Source organism: Diplotaxodon limnothrissa, linkage group LG9 (assembly GCF_057381915.1).
Source record: "Diplotaxodon limnothrissa isolate DT_005_m linkage group LG9, D_limnothrissa_male_GT1.1, whole genome shotgun sequence".
Taxonomy (NCBI): domain Eukaryota; kingdom Metazoa; phylum Chordata; class Actinopteri; order Cichliformes; family Cichlidae; genus Diplotaxodon; species Diplotaxodon limnothrissa.
Window position 1 is genome coordinate 27,835,756 of NC_140604.1, and position 19,881 is coordinate 27,855,636.

The window sequence follows — 19,881 nt, forward strand, 5'->3', positions numbered from 1 at the left end:
TTATTTTAAATGTAACCAGACTTTTGTGTACAGCAATACTTCAATAATGACTCCAGATCAAGCAAGTGATTTGTCACTATAATGACTGACCGACTACTCTCAGCTAAACCTATCAGGTAACCAGACAGTAGACAGACCATCCTCGCAGCTTGATTCAATTGGTCAAGGGTTAATGGGTTGGGTGCCAACAGGCATGTTGTGGATAAGATGTCAGCGTCTGTCTGGGATCTCGCTCGCTCTATCTTTCTGTCTCTATTTCTATGTAACATGGAGAAGCGGTCAGATCGTCCATAAAAACAAAAGTCCAATTCTCATCTGCCTCGTAGTTTTTGCAGAGCATGAATTTCCTTGTGTCAATCAGCACTAGTTGTTCAGTGATGTACTTGTGCTGAATTTAAATGGTTTCCCAGTGAGTCATAAGACATCCAAATTTCAGGTTTCACTTTGGAAGATTTTAAGAAAAGGAGCTTGTGAAACACTAACATCTAAGTACTTTTATCCATGCTGAAGAACGTTTGAATATCAAGCAAGGACGCTGCAGAGCCTTTGTGTTCTTTACTCAGTCTCATCTTCATTTCTTCAAACCCAGTTTAAATCATGGCAGTGAAGAAGTGGACTGACAGATTCAGTTGGGGGATGGTGATAAACAAATATTGTTGTACCAGCACCAAGTACCAGTTGCTCACTTTTAAGTAATTTTCGTACATATTAATGTCTCATTTAAAGCTTGTCTGGGATTCAGGGACACCTTAAAATTTAGCATATTAGTCATAACTGTGTTTTCATTAGAGGATAATCACTTATAAATAATTGTGTTTTGGTTAATTTAGAATGTGCCCTTCATATCTACATATGCAGGAGGCCTTTTTCAGGGAGCCTGCCATTTCTAGCTGCCTTGTCCCTACATCAGCCCAGAATAGATAAACCAAACATGGTTTCAATGGAGGGCCTTTGGCACGTATACACTAATGTATGGCCACAATAGATTCTTCTATACATACGGGCAACAATGAGACAAACACCAAAACGGCAAATGGTTTTACAGGTGGACACCACTGAAATCTTCCCTCCTCATATTTCTGACTGTTTTTTCACTAGTTTTGCATTTGGCTAGTGTCACTATTAGTAGAATGAGGTAATACCTTATGTATACTCTACAGAATATGAAAACTCCATGAGAGACGGGACAGGTCTGCTCGTTTCTGCAAGGGGGGACAGGATGAGCACTGCTAGAGCTACAAAATGACCTCCAGCAGACTGCTGGTGTGAATGTCTCTGCCCAAACAACCAGAAACAGACTTCGTGAGGGTGGCTTGAGGACCTGACATCCTCTAGTGGGCCCTATGCTTTCCACAGTTGAGAGCAGGTTCAACCTAAGTATATGTAACAGATGTAAAAGGGTTTGGAGAAGCCGTGGAGAACGTTATGCTGCCTGTAACACTGTTTAGCATGCCCGGTTTGGTGGTGGGTCAGTGATAGTCTGGGGAGGTACATCCATGGAGGGATGCACAGATGTCTATATCAGGATGAAGTCTTTGACTCATTGTCAGATCCTACCCTGGTGCAGTGGTCCTGGTGCCTAACAATGCCCAGTGATCTATCCAGGCATTTCATAGGGGAATGAAAGGATTGATACCACTGACTGGTCCCCACACTCGCCTGACTGAAATCCAATTAAAAAAAACCTCTGGGACATTATGTTTCAGTCCATCTTACCTGTACGCTAAACTGTCCAGGATCTCAGTGATGCCCTGGTCCAGATGTGGGAGGAGATCCCCCGGGACACCATCCTTTGTCTCATTAGTAGCATGCCCCAACCTTGTCAGGCATGCATAGAAGCACGTAGGGCCCATACAAAATACTGACTACCATTTTGAATTGCTGCAATGTAATATCTGCAAAATGGACTATCCTCCCACATCATTTTTTCACTTTGATTTTTGGTGTGTCTTTGAAATCAGCCCTCGGTTTATAATTTTCTTTTCCATCAAACAATGTCGAATCCTTTCATTTCGAACACATTACCCAGTTCATATCAGTGTAGATATGTTTCCCCCTCCATTGACATCTGATCTGCTTTCAAAGTGTTTTTCTAATTTTTCTGAGCAGTGTATTCGAGTGCCTTGAGAAAAGTTGCAGCACCCCTTTGAACTAACATTATTCATCAGCACAGCTGTCATTTACTGCCAGCTCCACTCTGATTGGCTCATTGATATTTTGTCCTCTGTGTTGTTGACAGAAATGGAGCCCTGGATCTTCAGGTTCAAAGCAGAGGGCACGGTGGATTATTCACAGCTGACCTTTGACCCTGGCCAGAACGAACTTATCGTCGGCGCCAGGTAACCCATATCCAACATTGTTACTTTTCTCATTCTCTTTCCTTTGTCCTTTGTCTTTGTTGTCTGTGCTTTTGTTGTCTTTCATTCTTGTTTTTTTTTTTGCAGCGTTTGTTGGTGCGTTGCATGAGTAATGATCAGTTTCTCCATAGATGTCTTCAAAAGAAAAATGGCTTTGGAGATTGTTTCCAAGTCCATTGTCTTTGTCGAGCACAGCCAAGTGTGTGTGTGTTTGCATATATGTGTACTTGTATTGCTTATGTAGTGAGGACATAAATCTGTTTACACAGTGACTTCGTTGGGATTAGCCTCACTGTTAGAGACAAACACTAAGTGCCCAAAACATAAATCCTTACATTTTAAGGGTGAAGGCTTGGTTGAAGGTCAGGGTAAGGTCAGAGATAAGGATTAGTTAGTAGTAGTTGTGGTTAGGCTAAGATCCCAAATGAATGAATGAATGTATAAAGTTATGAATGAACACTGTTGTTTTTTAAAGAAATTTTATATGTGCTTGAAGACTTAGATGTGTAAGTGTTTGCTTCATTGCTGAAGAAGTATGCTATGCACTTCACTTAATAGCTTTAGTAGTTGTAGAAAGAAATAATCATGGCAGCATCAACAGGAGATAACAGGAAAGCTATCAGGAAGGAGTGCAGCAAAGCAAACAGAAACAAAGTGAGCCCAGGGAATTTACTAATGCACCTAGAACCTTAAGATGGAAAGGCTTAATCTGGAAAATGTATGTGGGTGGATAAAGGTCTTACAGGTGAGTAAATCCCCCCTGGAAAACATGGTAAGGAATATAATATAATATAATATAATATAATATAATATAATATAATATAATATAATATAATATAATATAGCAAATAAAAGCCATCTTTTATTTTTAGCTACCATTCAAGATTCAGTCAGTTATATCAACACATGCATACAACACTCAAAAAAATCAAATAAGAGATTTTCTTCACTTCTCTGTGCCAACTCGATGGCTGTTGAGTGTCTAAGTATGAAAGGCAGTGTAGCTAGATAGATGACTGCAGGTTGGGTTAGAAGTATGAGTGATAATGGAAGGAAGGAGGGATCGATGAAAATATCAATACAGTAAAATAGGAGGCCGTGGCCACGCTGAGACCTGGCTGATAGCCACTCTTCAGGAGACTGATCTTTGCCAAAGCACTTATTTGTATGTGCATGTGTATTCAGGTGCTTGTGGAAACAGACTTTAGGATTTTTACTCTGTAATGAGATATCTGCTTTATTTAGAGAAAAAAATTAAAGATTGCTCTGTAAAACTGTTTGCTAGCATGAAAAAAAAAGCACCTGATAGGTTATCTTCCTACACGTTTGCAAAATCTGTGTCTGTTCAAGAGCTTTTAAGCAAATCAAGTAATTAAAAAAACAAATGCAGTCCAGATCATCTTTGAATAAAATATTTTTTCTCAGAAATAAACTTAACAAATATCCATATCTATGTAATGCAGCAACTCAGCATACCTGCTTTCTAAAACCATAGACTGTATATAAAAAATGGATACATGCACCATGATATCACTTTATGTTTTGTGGGTTTACATTTCAGAACCTCAGTTTGGACAACGTCATCTTGTTTTTTGTTTTGTTTTCTGTTTGTTGAATTTACTTTCCATTGCCAGGCTTTGTTGATGAGTATTTAGATCATGCTAGCTAGCTAAGTGAGCAAGCTACATAAATATGGGAGTATTTGACATGTGCAGATACCTGCTTATTAATGCTAATGAATGAATAAATTAGGACAAATATCTGTGCAGCAAATAGCATTTCTTTGTCATGTAGCTGCATTAAAAATTGTCCAAAAAGCACCAACACCACAAACATGGCTGAGGTCCATTTCAGTGAGTCTGCACCTTCTGATCAAAGATGGTAAACTTTTAAGTCTTGCACAATAAGTTTTATAATTCTACGACTGTCATGAGGAGAAAATAGCTATAGAGTCCAAAGTTATTACATATTTATATCTATTTGTAAAGCTGGGCATTTTAACTTGATAGCCTATAGGCACTGACCTACTTTTGTAGCCAGTCACACAAGACCTTTCAAGTAGATTTCAGCTTGTCCGAAAAAAGTCATTTTAGGGCCCGAGGTATACATCCACACTAGGGCTGCCACAAACGATTATTTTGATAGTCGACTAGTCACTGATTATTTTTGCAATTAGTCGACTAATCAGATCATGCATCCATTGGACATAAAACGTACAGCTTATTGCACCAGCAGCATCTGCTCTTATATAACTATCATTAGCTTACAGCTTTAAGTGTTTAAGGTATGTGCTAAGTAAAAATAAAGACAAGATGATAGTTTATTAAAGTTTAATGAAATCTGCAGATTGTTTCGGTGGAGTTTAATAAACTCAGTCTCGTCTGCTCCTTGCTATCTAAAATATAACAGGACACCGGAGTATATTTTCGAGCATCTCACACTTCTGATAATCAGCTGTCTGCTTGACGTTTATTCAGCTGTGTAAAAACTATAACTTTAATCTCAGCCAAACCGATTTACTCAGAAACAAATAAAATACTGAAAAAAGCCAAACAATAACATTTTTAAGTTATCTAAGTGACTTATATATGTTTAACCTGAGTAGCGAAAGACGGGGGTGGGTTTTGAAAACGATTTGCCGGGAGTCCGGTGTCCTCTAGTGAGCCTTGCCCCCGGCTAGCTATCGAGCTAGTGGGTAACAGACGTCTCCGAAAACGTCGGAGCGCTTTTGAAAATATGTGGTGTCTTGAATAACTGAGCAGATATTTGAGGTTTACACAGCTACATTCTCGCCTGAAAATATGTTAAACGTTTATTTTGTGACCCAGAAAGAATAATAAGAGTAATATTAAAACTAACTAGCTGCCGCCATTGTTGGAAACTGCGCTGGGCCGCGCTATGAATTCTGGGACACAGCTTTTTCTTCTTCTTCTTCGCGCTTTAACAGCAGCTGGCATCCTTGTACATGCAGTGCTGCCATCTTCTGTTTCAGTCCGTTATTACACTCTTAAATCCTACTACTTATTCCTGCATCTTTTGTGATCTCACAAAGCTTCAAACGACGCGTCGACTATTAAATCAGCCGTCGACGATTTTGATCGTCGATGTAATCGTGACTAGTCGACTAATCGTGGCAGCCCTAATCCACACCTCACTTGCAGCTGGTCTGTCTGTACTTAAAGGCACAAAGTGAAATTTCTTCTTCTAATTGTTCAGCCTAAGAGTGTGTGTATATACATTTCTATATATATACAAAGTCAGTTACAAGCTGATTTAAGTTGGGAAAGAAAGTCTAAAAAAAAAAAAAACGAGACTGGCAGATTATAATCTTCGGCAGATTATTCGAAACCGTGGGCACATTTCATATGCACATATAACATTCCTCTTTAAAAATTTGCCTTTTGGTGGCACAGACCTGCAAAAACATGGATATTACAGAAATCTCAAAGGGGGGAAAAATCACAGTAAATAATGCTTTTAGTCCTAATTGTCAAGTTTCATGTGATCTCATTCTGGTAATGGTGGATAATGGCTGTAGTAGACAGCCTGAGACATTTTTAGTCAAATTATAGAATATTCCTCTTGAGACAGCATTCATTACAACTATGATGTTTCTTGAAAAGTTAGAAATGCCAGTGAATCAGTGTTGTTTGTGCCTTGCAGATTTGAAAAGCTCCAGGCAAGGCAGGACATACTTATTAGAGTGCGATTTCACAGTCAGGCTTTGATTGTCCTTCAGTTGCCTCCCCCTCTCTCTTACTCTTTTCATACATGTGAAACCCTGGGAATAGGAGCATAAAACCTTTTAGCTATGCTTTATCTACTCTTTTTTTGGTGTCCTAATTATGGGTTGGAGAAACCTAGAGGTCCATCATTTGTTGCAGTCGTTGAATTCAGCCATCCGTTGAATACAGTTCATTTCAATACCCTGACTACGCTCTTACAATTCCTTGTGCCACCTATGAAAAGATTCATTTTAACTCCAACTGCGGGAACTTCAGAAGCTTCAGATGTGGCATTTTTAAAGGGGAACTTCACCAATTTTACACAACAAAGTCTATTTACAATTCCCGTATTATACTGCAGCATATGTGGAACTGAACTCGACAAAGGTCAGTGTGATGAGAGCAAGTTTCCCAAAAAATAAGAGTAAAAATGAGGGAGTGGCGCTGGAGAGGACTGAGGCTGTCTGAAGTCTGTAGCCTGCTTCTCATCCTCGCTTGAGCCTCGTGGATTGAAGCTACATAACTAGTTGCAGTAAAACAGGCATATAAAAAAGAAAGCACATCCTCTTTTAAATTAGAGGTTTTATATATCAGGAATAACAATAAAATAATAAAAATAAATTGTATGGTTCTTACCGAATTCTAAAATCAGATGAACAACAACACATGGCATATATAACACACTGTATTTTCTTTTCTCAACATAAACGAAGCCAAAATATCAAGTAATCTTTTACTACTTTAATAAAACTGAAGACTGTAGGAAGGGTAAGCCGTAGGTGCTGCTAATCAGATGGACTTGATTAATTAATCACCAATCTCTAGCAGTTTTTACAATTTGCTTGAGTCAGGCTTGTGTTAACAAAGGAAGAACGATAACAGCAATAATCTTATAGAAGAAACCGTTTCTGCCCATCAATCTGAGAAGGGTTATAAAGCCATTTCCAATTTGAGGTCCACCACTCTACAGTGAGAAAGATTATTCACAAGTTAAAAATGTTCAACACAGTTCAGAGAAACTGCAAAAATCCCAAGAGGTATATTTTAGACTCTACAGGCCTCAGTTAGCATGTAAAATGTTAATGTTCATGACACTACAATTAGGAAAAGGCTGAACAAGAAGGGCTTGTTTGGACGGTTTGCCAGGAAAAACCCTCTTACCTCTAAAAATGGCATGGAAGCTAAGGTTTGCAAAGTTGCATTTGAACAAACCACAAGACTCCTGGAACAATGAACAGATGAGACCAAAGTGGAGATGTTTGGCCAAAAGCAAACACAGCAAACCAGCACAAATACTTCATACCAACTGAGGGAAGTATGAGGATTTGAGCTTGTTTTGCAGCCACAGGACCTGGGCACCTTTAGGTCATTAAGTCAACCGTGAACTCCTCTGTACACCAAAGTATTCTACAGTCCAACAGATAAAGCTTGGCCAAGATTAGGTCATGCAACAGGACAATGATCTCAAGCAAATCTACAGAATTCCTGAAAGAGAAAACAATTAAGGTGCAGCGATGGTCCAGTTAAAGTAAAATCTTAGAATTGAAATGGAAACGCCTTTTAATAACAGTGCAGTTTTGACCTGTTGTCCGATCCTCACACCTTTGTTTCTTGCTTTCAGTGCATTAAAGGGCTCCATTAACTCACACCTTCCCTTCTTTTCACAGAAATCACCTCTTCAGACTCAATCTTGAAGACCTGACACTGATCCAGGTGAGTGCTAATTCTGTCTCCCGCTGCCGTCTCACTCACCCAGTTTTCTAGGCGAATGCGTATTAACTCTGTCTGCTCGTATGACTCCCCCTTCAACAAACACTGCGCTAATTTTAGCACGCTGCGTGTCTGTGCTCGCAACTTAAAGCGGTTACAGCAAAATGGTTTAGCGTTTCACGTGTCACAACAACTTCACAACCCGGTGGAGCTCCAGTGGGCTCGGTTGACGGCGCCGTGGGTTGATACTCGCAGTGAATGAAAGAGTGTTGATAGGAAGCGTTGTCTGTGTTAATGTCCTCCTTGCTGAAATCCAATTTGAAGGTGTTTGTGAAATTTGAAGCTGTACTTTGCCACATGTCTAAACTTTTAAAAGATCTTCTGCAATTTCTTTAATGTGATGCTACAAATGATTTGAAATGGCAAACAGAAATCAAAGTGTCCTAACATCTTGCGCGCGCGTTGCACGAAATATGTATAAATAGCTGTGCGCGCAAGCTGGCAATTTAATTTTTTCACCCTGTCTTTCCCACATGTTGTCGCTAATTTCTTTTTCCAACATCCTCTCATTTCACTTTCTTTTTTTCCTCTCTTCTATGAGCCCACATATCCCCACCTGTGGAGCAAGCCAATTTTGTGACCCACTGAGTTACCATACAAACACTGACACTTTGAGGGCTTTATTTGCAGGTGGTAACAGCAAGCCTTCTTTGATGCTTAGACAACTCTTTATGTTTGCCATTTACACTCTAGAAAACCAGGGGAGAGGAGAAAGAGAATCAGGGGAGCAAGAACGGCTGGGTGGAACAGGAGTGTTGTTGACATAGATCTGACTAGAAGGGGAAAATGGGGAAAATGGACAGAAGAAATAAGAAGCGAGGCTGAATTTGTTAGGCAGGAGGGAGTGGAGGGTAAAACGCACAAAGGAATCAGGGAGCAGTGAGACAGCACACAGACAACGAGGGAAGAAAGCAGGAAAAAAAAACCCGCAGAGAGAGACGAGGATTCACGCAGAGCCGGTCTTTTGTGGCCGCTCGCTGGGACTCCGATGCTTTTTAAAGTTGCTCTGTGGCATCCGCGCACCCAGCTATCCTCCCCTTCTTTTTTTCATCCTGTGCTCGACTGGGTTTGCAGAATCAGCAAGGAGATTCCACTGAGCCAATCTACCCTGCATCTCCAAGATGTCTTCTTATGAGAGAATAGGATCTGGTAATCCGTGCCAAGGCCTGGGGCTGGTTTAAGCTGACCTGCACACTAGTCCCAGCTTCGCATTTAACCATGCCAAGGCCATAAAGTCAAGCATAAATATATATCCAAGTGGTGGAATTTAAGGAGGAAAGGGGGAATTATTCCTTTCACCTCCTTGAAGCGTCTTTCTTTCCTTCCTTTTTTTTCATCCAAGCATGAAACAGGAGATTAAATGCGCAAAGATTTGGTTGCCTCTGCGCCTGGGTTTACATATATTTCTCATTCTTATTGTTGTTGGATATGAAAGCCTTGAATGAATTTCCCCTTTGGCGCTGTTGCTCCACTCACATTACACGCATTGCTGAATGATCAAATAGATTTACTAGGGAACATGGCGCTGAAGGTGGCAGAGCCAACAAAGAAAGTTTGAGCAGAAGCACTTGTTAGTAGTCCTGTGCATTTTATTACGGTTGCACCAAGGTTCAAGAGAGTTGCATGAGCTTCTCTCTCTCTCTCTTCTGCAGGAGGAAATTAAGCTAAAAGCTACACCTACGCCTGTCTTTGTGATTTCACCCCATCCTCATGTATCAGCCCTGTCAGATAATGCCCGATGGCAGTGATTTGTTCTTGCATGGATGGCAGCGTTAAGAAGGAGGCTGTGTATGATTTGACAGAGCACAAGGTTTAAAGCTACTGTAATACAAACAGCCGGTAATATGCTAAAGAGTTGGGTATGATTACCTTATGATTGATGACTGATCTCATCATGCATGAAACTTTTCTGGGGAGGACAAAATAAAAAACAGCCACCAAGGTTTTCTTTGAGGCAAAGATTAATCCAACCTACCTCTCCTGCCCTTGGATGCAGTGTGATAAGTTGCTTTCAAGCTTTTCAAGAGGCAGAAAATGAACTGGGAATATCTGGTAGTCTTACTGTTGTATTACGAAGGGTGTGGGGGGTTTGAAAGCACTGACACTTGGACTGGTAGCTAAACACTGCCCGTCTGTTGCACATATCGAGATGAGACAAAGAGCTTGATCGACCCTGAGCCCCAGCAAACATAATCTCCTCAGTAAATTGGCTCCTTGTTTGGAGGTAATAAAAACCAGAAAAAAGTGCAACAGCTGGAGAGAAAGCGGACTTTTGTTTTTAAAAAAAATAGTGGATGCGAATTCATCTGTGAAGTGTGTGTTTTTTAAGAAGACCTTAAAGATTTGGTCTTAGGAGTGTAAACTGTGTCACTCCCTGAGGAAAGCTATAAAGGGTGTTTACAAGACAGAGGCGCACTTAAAGAATCATAAAGAGAAGAAAATATTTCACATCACGTTAACTTTCTAACCTGTGTTCAAACCGAGTGGCAGTTTGGGTTTGAAGTGGGAAGAGTCAGTCATCAACACATGCGTCAGCCCTCGCGATGACCTTGATTGGAGTTAATATCTCATACTTAAAGGTTTTTTTTCCTGCTGTGTCTCAGTAGCCTGAAGAGGCTTTCCTCTCCCTGTCAACCTCTACCCTCATCGTCACTGATCTGGAAAACACTGTCAAGAACAAAAGGTGGATACTTTTCTCCTTGCTCCACTTTCAAAACTTGTGCAGCAGAGTCGAAAAAAAAATAGAAGAAGAAGACAGGAACGTAACTGTGCAGCATGTGCAACTACTGAGACATTTAGAGCTTCCACAGACAAACAATTAGCTTGAAACGACCCAACGAAGCACAATTTCCCTTCCTCCATTTACAGTAAATTGCACATTACATGTCATCTCCATTCAGTATTGTCCTTCTGCCCTGTTTATCATTCATATCCTGAGATCAGCTACTGCCAGCCTTAGGGGAAGCAAATCAATGCTGGCACTGCCATTGCTAACTATGCCAGCTCAGATTAATTGCTTGTTTTTCTGTCTGCACGTGAGCTCACCAAATAATATCAGCATGCCCATTTTTTAGCAGCATCTTTACTTCTTTACTTGGGCTAATAAACCACTGCTAACTTCCATGCTCGTCCTTAAAAGCATGAACCGAAAGGACCCAAAGTTTCTAATTTGCATTCAGTGATAAGAGTCTATTGAATTCACATAAACAAAGGTGCTAATGTAAGAAGAAATTACCAGGGGAGGGGGAAAAAAGCTAAACGCACACACACACTCAGCCTGTACAAGCCAATATCAGGATCCTGCTTCCATGCTAAATCGGAATAAGATGCAGAAGATGAGCCTGAGTTTCAACAGAAGAACCGAGGCACAGCGTTAGTCAATAAGCACCGGGATGAGGAAGGATCAGTGGTATTGTTCATGATTCAATACAGGCGAGGAGGAGAAAATAGTGGAAATTCACTCCAGCCTCTCTCTTGTCCTCCTGCACTGGCACAGGAAAACACTATCCATAACAGTTTCCCTTGGCAACAGACACTGTATGCTGTTGAGATGTATTTTGTGCTTTTATTTTTCTTTGCTTCCTCTTGTATTGTGTCCTTCACCCCGTCCCCCTCTTTTTAAATTTTTTTTTTTTAAAAGAAGGACTTTTTCCACTTTTGCATGTCTAATATATCACGGCCTTGTCTCTTGGCCGCTAACTTGGCCGTTTAAATGCATAGACCAAAATGCACGATTGGAACTGGAGATGCAGACACGTACAGTGATATCATGGACGCGACGGCATGTTCAACCATAATAGTTGTGAGTATACTGTAAAAGGCAGACAGTAGCAGGGGGTCTCTTCTACACGGACTCATCCGTTCAAAGTGTCACGATGATATGAGTAGAGACACGGACCTACACGTTGGCAAAGGCATGACATCAAGACCAATTTCGCGTGTAAATCTTCCAGCAGCTTACATCAGCAGACATCAATGTGAATAGTAAATACTGTGCCAGCACATCAGAAGGTAATATCAGATATTCATAAGCCAGATTAGATTTCCCCCCACAGGATTTGTCCAGCTCTTACTCTCAACCCGCCGTCCCCTTGTAATGAGGCGCACAGCTAGTCATTTCACAAAGCTAGACAGCTGTCAGCAGCGAGTGTGTTCTCTGGACCCTCTTTATGCAAAATATATTCAATATCATGTCTGGAAACTGCTGTTTTGGAATTCAGCTCCTCACTCCCTCCTCCATCTCACTGACTACCTCACTCAGCCCACACAGTCTGCCTTGTTCTGGCTGACTCCTAAGTTGGACTCTGTTTTCGCTTTGTTGTTTCCCCCCTGTCTATTTGTCCCTTATTTTCCCTTTTCTGTTCTTTCCTCTGTCGTTGTCCATCTCCCTCCCTGCCTACACTCCCCCTTTGTATCTCTCCTGCACCCACCACACCTAACAATAGCCCCTCAGTGTGAGGGCTGACGAGAGACTTGGGCACAATGGTTCATCTCTAAGGACTGCACCCATTACAGGGGGCAGGATAGAGGGTGGACGCGAGGAAAAATAAATAAATTCTTCTCCACTGCTTTCATTTCTTCCCTGAAGCAACAAATGACTGTGGTAAATTCTCTCTGCCTAACTGAATTTCTGCATCGTAATCACATTTTATGTTACTTAACATACTATTCCAGTCTATTTTAATTTTCCTATTTTTTAGCCGCTTTGGTTAAAAATAAAACTGTCCATCAAGCTCTCGCTGAGCACTAGATGGTAGCAGTGATGCTTAAAATAAATAAAATGTGACAAACAGGCGTATTCGTACAAATTATCCTGAAAATTTCTCCATTTAGAAAATTCAGAAATTAGAAAATATTTAGAAAAGAAAAGAGTAAAAATATTGAGCGGACCGTTAACATTTCAAGCAGCTATAGATCTGTCAAGCTAACCTGAGCTAGTACTGCAGTGACCAAACAGCTGTGTTTAGACCTGTTGACAATAAGCACAAGCTTCTCTTTACAGCTGAGCTATTTGGCAGCGTGTGCGTTCAAGACCTCTTGTTTGGCCTCCTGTTGTGTCTCTACAAATAGAAAGTACTATATAATTAACTTTTTCACTGATATTCTAAAATAATTATTGGTCTGAGTCAGTGGTGTGCGATGACTTTTACAGAAAGGAAAGCAGAGCAAATGATCCCCCGACCACCAAATGATCAGTTGAGCAGTTCCGCTGTTTCTCACCCACCAACGAGACAAATTGGACCAGATGAAAACATAATAAACATTTCATGATTAATGTGGCCTGTCTTTTCTGTGCTGACAGCATCTCTCCAGGATCTTGCTGCATTCTGCCTGGATGTCATAAACACTGTGAACTCTTTTCTGGCTGTTTATTTTTGCTGTATAGGGAGGGCGCCTATAATACCCATCAAAATATATACTGTTAACTAAGAATGACCAATGATGGAGGAGTTATTTAGATTTTATTTCCTTTGAAAACCCTACAATTAAGCATACATCGTGTAAAGGTCTCCATCTCCATAATGTCCTACCCACTGCTTCTTTCCTGGTGCCTTTGTCTTAATCCAGTTTTTGGTGATCTTTGCTGCAGAAAGGAGAATTTTAGCCAAGTAACGGCCCTTTACATGTAGGCTACAGCACCTTTCAAGTATCCAAGATACAAAACAAGGCAAGTTCTGGGAATTATATAACCTAATATATCACAAACAGCTGAGTTAATTTTGACTCAGAAAATGTGAATTTTTCTACATTTCCAGAAAATGTGTGCATTATCTAGTTGATTCCATCCACTCAGCCTCCAACACTGTTGTTGTGTATTGGTTTGTTTATCTTAGGTGCAATAAAATACGAATTATACAGTCACATTTTAGACACAAAGCATTCATTGATAAACTCCCTATCAGAGAATTGCTTGCTGGTTATTGCAATTTTGTGGGAAATCAGATACACATTTTTCCCCCTCCAGCGGCAAGGGTACCTAGACCCGGGGCTTAGAGTACGCTTGGGGAGTGTGATTGTGTGTACAGTGTCTCTTTATGTCTGTCTCCACGTTGGGTGAGTTTTGAGTAATTGCATATGAGAGCATGAGGGTGGGAATGGATGTTTGTATCTGTGTGTACCTGTATGTCTGTGTCTATATGTCAGGTTGGGTATCAGACGCCACCTCTCTGGGGACATTTCAGGCCCTATGGAGGCCTATCTCTCCCTACCACCACTTCCCCTGCCAGTGGCAGACGCCCTCAGACATCGGTGCGTTGGTGGGTCTTTGTGTCTGGGGATGGGCATCCAGGTACACACCGGCTCACTCCTTGGTGGCTGCTTATCGGGGCCTGGATCCTGGGGCTCGCTCGGGCCACTTCGAGGGTGGGGTGCCCTCGGCCTCTCGGCCTGGGGCTTGGTCAGGTTTTTGTTTTTTGCCCTTTATCCCCGTCCCTCTTCTCCGCTGTTTTTTCCCCCTCTTTCTTTCTCCCTTTTCTTTTCCTCATTCAAGTCTGTCCTGTATCTAGCAAGTGAAAATAAAAAAAATAAAAAAAAAACAATAAAAGGTGAATCAAATAGACCATTACGGCAAGGCTGGGATGGTCCATTTGGTAAAGTAAATCCGTTGGGCATCTTTCTTCGCCTTTAGACAATAATTCTGATGGCAAAAGAGCCAAACAGGACAGGCAAAGAATAAAAGATACACATTTTAAAGGAAACTGCTTGTTTATTTCTTTTTTAATTTATTACTGGTGTGTGTGTGTTTGTGTGTGTGTGAGTGTGTGGTTTTGATTGTTAGTCCATAGCGCTTTATGAGAGTTGCTTATCTTTTTACGTGAAATAACGTAAGAGTTTGAGATTCCAGAGGGGCTGGCAGCAATGCACTCAGTGAAAGGGACTACTTGTTTATTGAGGTAGCTTTATGCTTGCATAGCCTGGAGCTGAAATGGGACAACATGGAAATGCTAATGAAATATTTCGCGCCTATTGCAAATTTCCATTGCCGAATTGTAACATCTACTCTTATCTGTATTAAATCGATAGGTTTCTAAAAGAGATAAAAGAAATATTGTGCAGAATTGAGTTCAACTTATTGGTACAGCCCTCCTCCAGGGTCCCTATTTCTCAAGTGGCCCTTTAGGGAAAATGAAATGCGCACCACTACTCTGCACTCCAGTTTATGCATTAGGAGCCTACCTCAGGTGGCTGCTTTTCTTTCTCGCTTTCACTTCTTTGTTTTTTACTTCAGAAGTGGCGTTTGCAACTCTGTCATGATCCTGGCCAACATGGCCCAGGATCATGACACTCTCTTTCTGTCTTATCTTCTTTGCTTCCCCTCTATGTCTTTATTCTAGTTCCCTCTAGGTGACAAAGGCACAGAAAAGACTTGTGTGAAGCAGCTTCCTCTGATAAAGCCAAGAATTATATTACTTAATGACAGCACATTCCAGACATATTTCAGTTTAAGACAGATTCATCTTGGAGGCACAGGGGCTGAACAATAGCATTCTAATGAGCTTTTAATGTTTCCTAATGACACTGGCGCTTGCTTAGCTCGGCTGTGATTCTGTTCTCCACTCTGGACCATTTGAGCCTGGGCAGTCAGATTAGGTGGCACTAGCAGTCTGTGATGTCAGCATATCGCCACTTAACTTGCGCGTGGACATCACCTACTTCAGTAGCTGTAAAGTTGATGTCTTAAATATGAAATGAGAATATGTATTATTCCGAAAATACGTTCTGCACCACTCAGGATGACGATAAATCACATGATTGTCCCGTGATGACAAAAAGAAACACTTTGCTCCCACTAATGTGATTTCAAGTTGTAATTTAGCCTGTACCATGACTGATTTTTTACACTGAAAGCTTGTGAGTAAGGTTTCAGGCCATTAACAGTTTTTCTTTACCCCCCCCCCCCCCCCCATGCGATTAGCTAAAGCGCTCTCAGCGCTTTCAGCACCCACATTGAATTCAGCTGGGACCAGCAGTGGTGCTGTGTGTGCAGGCTGTGCTGTTTGTGCTGATGTGTGTGGTTTGTGTAGTGGATGGATGCACAGCCCCAGAATAGCCAGCTTTGGCCTGGAATGGAAGTGACACACAAGAGACAGAGAGAAGCCAGCGTCCATTAATGTCCCATATCTTATCCTCCCCAAATTGCAGCACACACACTGAGCACTTTCCTTCCTTTAAGCCCCTCCTCCCTGTTACTGAACTGTGTACACATTTAGGTGTTTCCATGCCTCCCAAAGGTCACTGAAGCAGAAAACAAAAGCTCTTGTCGTAAAACGCAGCATAAACTTCTGCCGCCTTCTGAAGAAGAAATAAAAGTTCTACTAAATGCTAAGGGGTGTTCAGCTTTCGTTCCCCCTCTTGTCCTGGCATAAAACAGTCCTGATACCAAGGTGAAATCTAATATTCTCTGTCAGTTAGCGATATTTACTATATTCCCACAGAGAGAAGTACTGCACCTCTGGCTACTTTCCAGGTTATTACTGCAGGAAAGTTGTACTGCTGTGGGCAACAAAAAAAACGGAAGTTAAATAGTCTCACTTTTGGAAACTTTTTGTGACTCGGCATTAAGCGTATTATTTCACCAGCCAATTTTTCTTTTAGGTATTCGTGTCTCTGCCAGTCATGCAGAGCTCGTGGCAGTGGTGGCTAATTCTGCCTGTCACAAGTGCGAGCGTCTTAGTGGCCTACTGCCCTCCCAAGGCCAGCAGGCATTTCATGAATAGAGAATTTTTATCAATGAGGAAGCCCCCTTCTCCAGGGGTTACGAGGAAATTAAAAGGTAGAAAGTGGAGCACGTTGGTGCTTTCACCCTTGGAGGAGAAAAAGTCGGCTTTATCTTCTTATTCTTCCTCCTGCTGCCTTAAAATGTCAGAGGCGTCCCTCTGTTTCTCCTTCACATGTAAATCACATTGACACCCTACTCTAGGGACTGGCCTGTTATGTCTTAAGAGCCCTCCTTTTCCCTCACACATAAATCAAATTGACATTCGGCTTGCACGCTCTTGCGTCTCATTTTTTGGGGGTCTCTGCTTGCTATCCACCTTAATTGGATTCCATGTCTGTATTTAACAGGGCTTATAAACGCGTGTGTGTGTGCCGTAAGAGCGTGCGAGAACGTGTGTGTGCCTCTGAGAGTACAGTGAAGATGTGATGTCAAATTAATTTTCGCCTCTGTTTGAATCCTTCCCTCCTCACCCAAGTCGATCGCTGTATGCTGTATGCTTTTCTATTTGATTTTCTAAATGTGTTTTCCTGTCTTCTGTGGCATTTGTATTGCCGAGCTAGTCAACAAACATCAAACTGACTTCAAAAAGGTGGGAATCATGCCCATGGCTTAGAGCTGGGCATTGTTTTGTTTGGGCTCAGTGAGTGCTTTTCAAAGTGCTTCATGATGATGACATGGCGCCCAGTGTTTGCTACTTCTTGATGGTTTATTGGTAGCCTTACACAGCTTTTCTTCTTCTCTGCAGGAGGCTGAGTGGCACTGCGATGAATTCACCAAGGGAGCCTGCTTCAGCCGTGGAAAGTCTGAGGTGAGTTGAGGCGATGGCTGAACTGTAATTGTGCTTTATCGGACACTTGTCACTAAATTGAAAAGAAAAAAAAAATACAAGTTTCAGTGTATTTTTCAGTGAACTCGTCTCGCTTGCTACTTACAGTTGTTTTCTTGCACACGTTTGTGCACCAGAACTGATATTAATGTGAAAATTCATGGAATTTCCCAAAATGTTTTGTTAGAGTAACAAAATAGATAGTCGATTACGAACGAAAATGCAATCCTTCAGCATTTGCTGAAAGACTTTCTAAATTACAACCCCGCAGCTTTCATGTTTCCTCAACCTTTTTCCTGCGGGTTTGGTAATCTACAAAAATAACACCTGAATGAATGCTGTTCACTGGAGGAAATGAAGTGCCCAGATGTTCCCACCAGCACATCAGTGCTGTATAATAGCTTTGACTTGAAAGCTAAAAAAAAAGAAAAAAGGAAAGAAATCTTCTAAAGACACTAATGATCCATGATTAGTGTCTTTAGAAGATTTCTTTCCTTTTTGTCTTTACAGAAACAGTTGATCGGGTTCAAAGAACACAAAGGAAAAATTATGATGAAACATAATGAGGTTTGAAAGCAACGTGGGGCTTCTAATGTGGCTTTAACATATGGACACATGGGGAATCCCTGCTTTCTATATGAGATATACCTCAAAGACAATTCAAATCAACTTAATGTGAAGTAAAGACCTTCCCACCACACCTTAGCCTCTATTTATGGATCTTGTTCAAAGGGAGTTCCTATTGTTTCGTTCTGTGCAGTGTATGTGTTTGTACGTGGTTAGCGTGCATATTCCCCTACAAAACAGATGGTTTAGCGGCTAAACTTGACTTGTAGGTGAACTGCCCAGCCCTGATCTGTGTGTGTCTGTGCGCGCGCACTACTGTGTATTTATCCTCCTGTGAAAGGTGGTTAGGGACCCATAATAGGCATGCACTGGCTGGCCAGCATAAGATAGCTGTTGTGAATTACAGACCAAAGCTACCTCAGTCCTTGAGAGTCACTGCTGTTTGGCAAGGCTGAATTGTTTTGCTCACTGTTCCCTTCTGAGGATCAGCTCCTGTGATGTACACTAAGAATAGCATTAAAAGACTTTATTCTCCGGCAGCTGACAGGGCTTTCGATGGTTTATTACCTAGCTCAATGCGGAGCAATATACCATCGCTTAAGCTATTACACAGACACCGTCCCTGTGCTTTGAGTGAATTTACAAGTGATTGTTTGGGGGGGGTTTTCTTAATGCACGCATCCGCTCTTCTTTTGTGTATTTGATTTATTCCAGCTGGGAAAAGAAAGGAGACTTAAATTGACTTGACAGGACTTGATTGCTGCTTCTGTTTTGTTTTATAATGTGAGAGCCAAGCGCAGCAGTCTCTGTATTACAGTATGGACGCAGAACATTTGTCAGGAAGTTTTCATAAACAAGTCAAGACTGTGAGGCTGGGCAAATATTAAATATGCTGGTATTTACTCTAGAAACAAACTGCAGTGAAGGATTGAATTATACGGGCCCCTTCACAACCCACGCCTGTTCCTCCACCCACACGCGCGCATGCGGGTATACAGCGCGTAACAAGCTGCACAAACAGCACAGATATATAGGCACGCATGACATTAGGCGCGACTGCTCGTACACGCGAATAAACACATACACACATACTTTGGCCGTTCTTAGCACCAGGAAACGAGTTGTTTTACGAGTCAGCCTTCATCTTGATAGGGGGAAATAAAAGTCCTTACGCTCCTTCCTTCCATCCTCGCTGTGATGCCCTCCACTCCTAAATCAGACCCTCGAGAGGGGGAGTTAGGGTTGCCCTGGGCACTTCAAGTGGCTCAGACAATAGCAGATTTATAAGGTTTTAAATTTCTATGAGGGGCCTCACCAACCCAGCCATGGCCCCTTTCAGATGGAGGAGACCCTATGAGTTTATTACCTTGTCCTAGGACAAAAACAAATGCCGCTCTCTGACATGAATACTGACTCCTGCTGTAACATTTACTACAAAATGACTCCTGCTGATGGAAATTGCCAGAAAGGCTTTGTGGAAGCCGGACCGTTATATTCAGAGTTCATGACTTTCAGCGACAATCATTCTTTCAATCAATCACTCACTCCGTCAGTCCCACTTTATTTGTGCGCTTTTAACCAAGTGCTGAGTGGTTTTGCTAGAAACCCGGGCCAAAACCTCAGAGGAGGACTGAGCCAAGAAAGGAGCTGTGAACATGTACTTCAGCATAATTTAGAGGAAAATAGTTTGAATTGATTAATGTAGAGAGCTGGCTAAAAGAGTGATGATTAAATAGAGTTTATGAGAGTCTACACTTTATATTTCACTTTTTGACCAATCAACAGAGACAAAGCTATTTTCTAAACCAATCCTGAGTGGTACTCTCCCGCAGCCGTTACATTTATCTGTTCTTCACTTTATTCAGATCCCTCTCCAAATCCAGCCCCTGTTGAATTAAGATGTGACTTGGCTAAGCC

The 19,881-nt window shown here is 41.5% G+C and overlaps 1 protein-coding gene across 1 annotated transcript in view; it reads left to right on the forward strand.

Moving 5' to 3' along the window:
• The window catches only part of sema5a (sema domain, seven thrombospondin repeats (type 1 and type 1-like), transmembrane domain (TM) and short cytoplasmic domain, (semaphorin) 5A), a 171,774-nt gene that overhangs the window by 61,739 nt on the left and 90,154 nt on the right, over positions 1 to 19,881 (forward strand). The window contains exons 3-5 of the mRNA XM_085362966.1: positions 2,240 to 2,339; positions 7,750 to 7,795; positions 17,317 to 17,379. Of these exons, the coding sequence (XP_085219092.1) occupies positions 2,240 to 2,339; positions 7,750 to 7,795; positions 17,317 to 17,379 (209 nt within the window). The remainder of the gene's footprint in view (positions 1 to 2,239; positions 2,340 to 7,749; positions 7,796 to 17,316; positions 17,380 to 19,881) is intronic.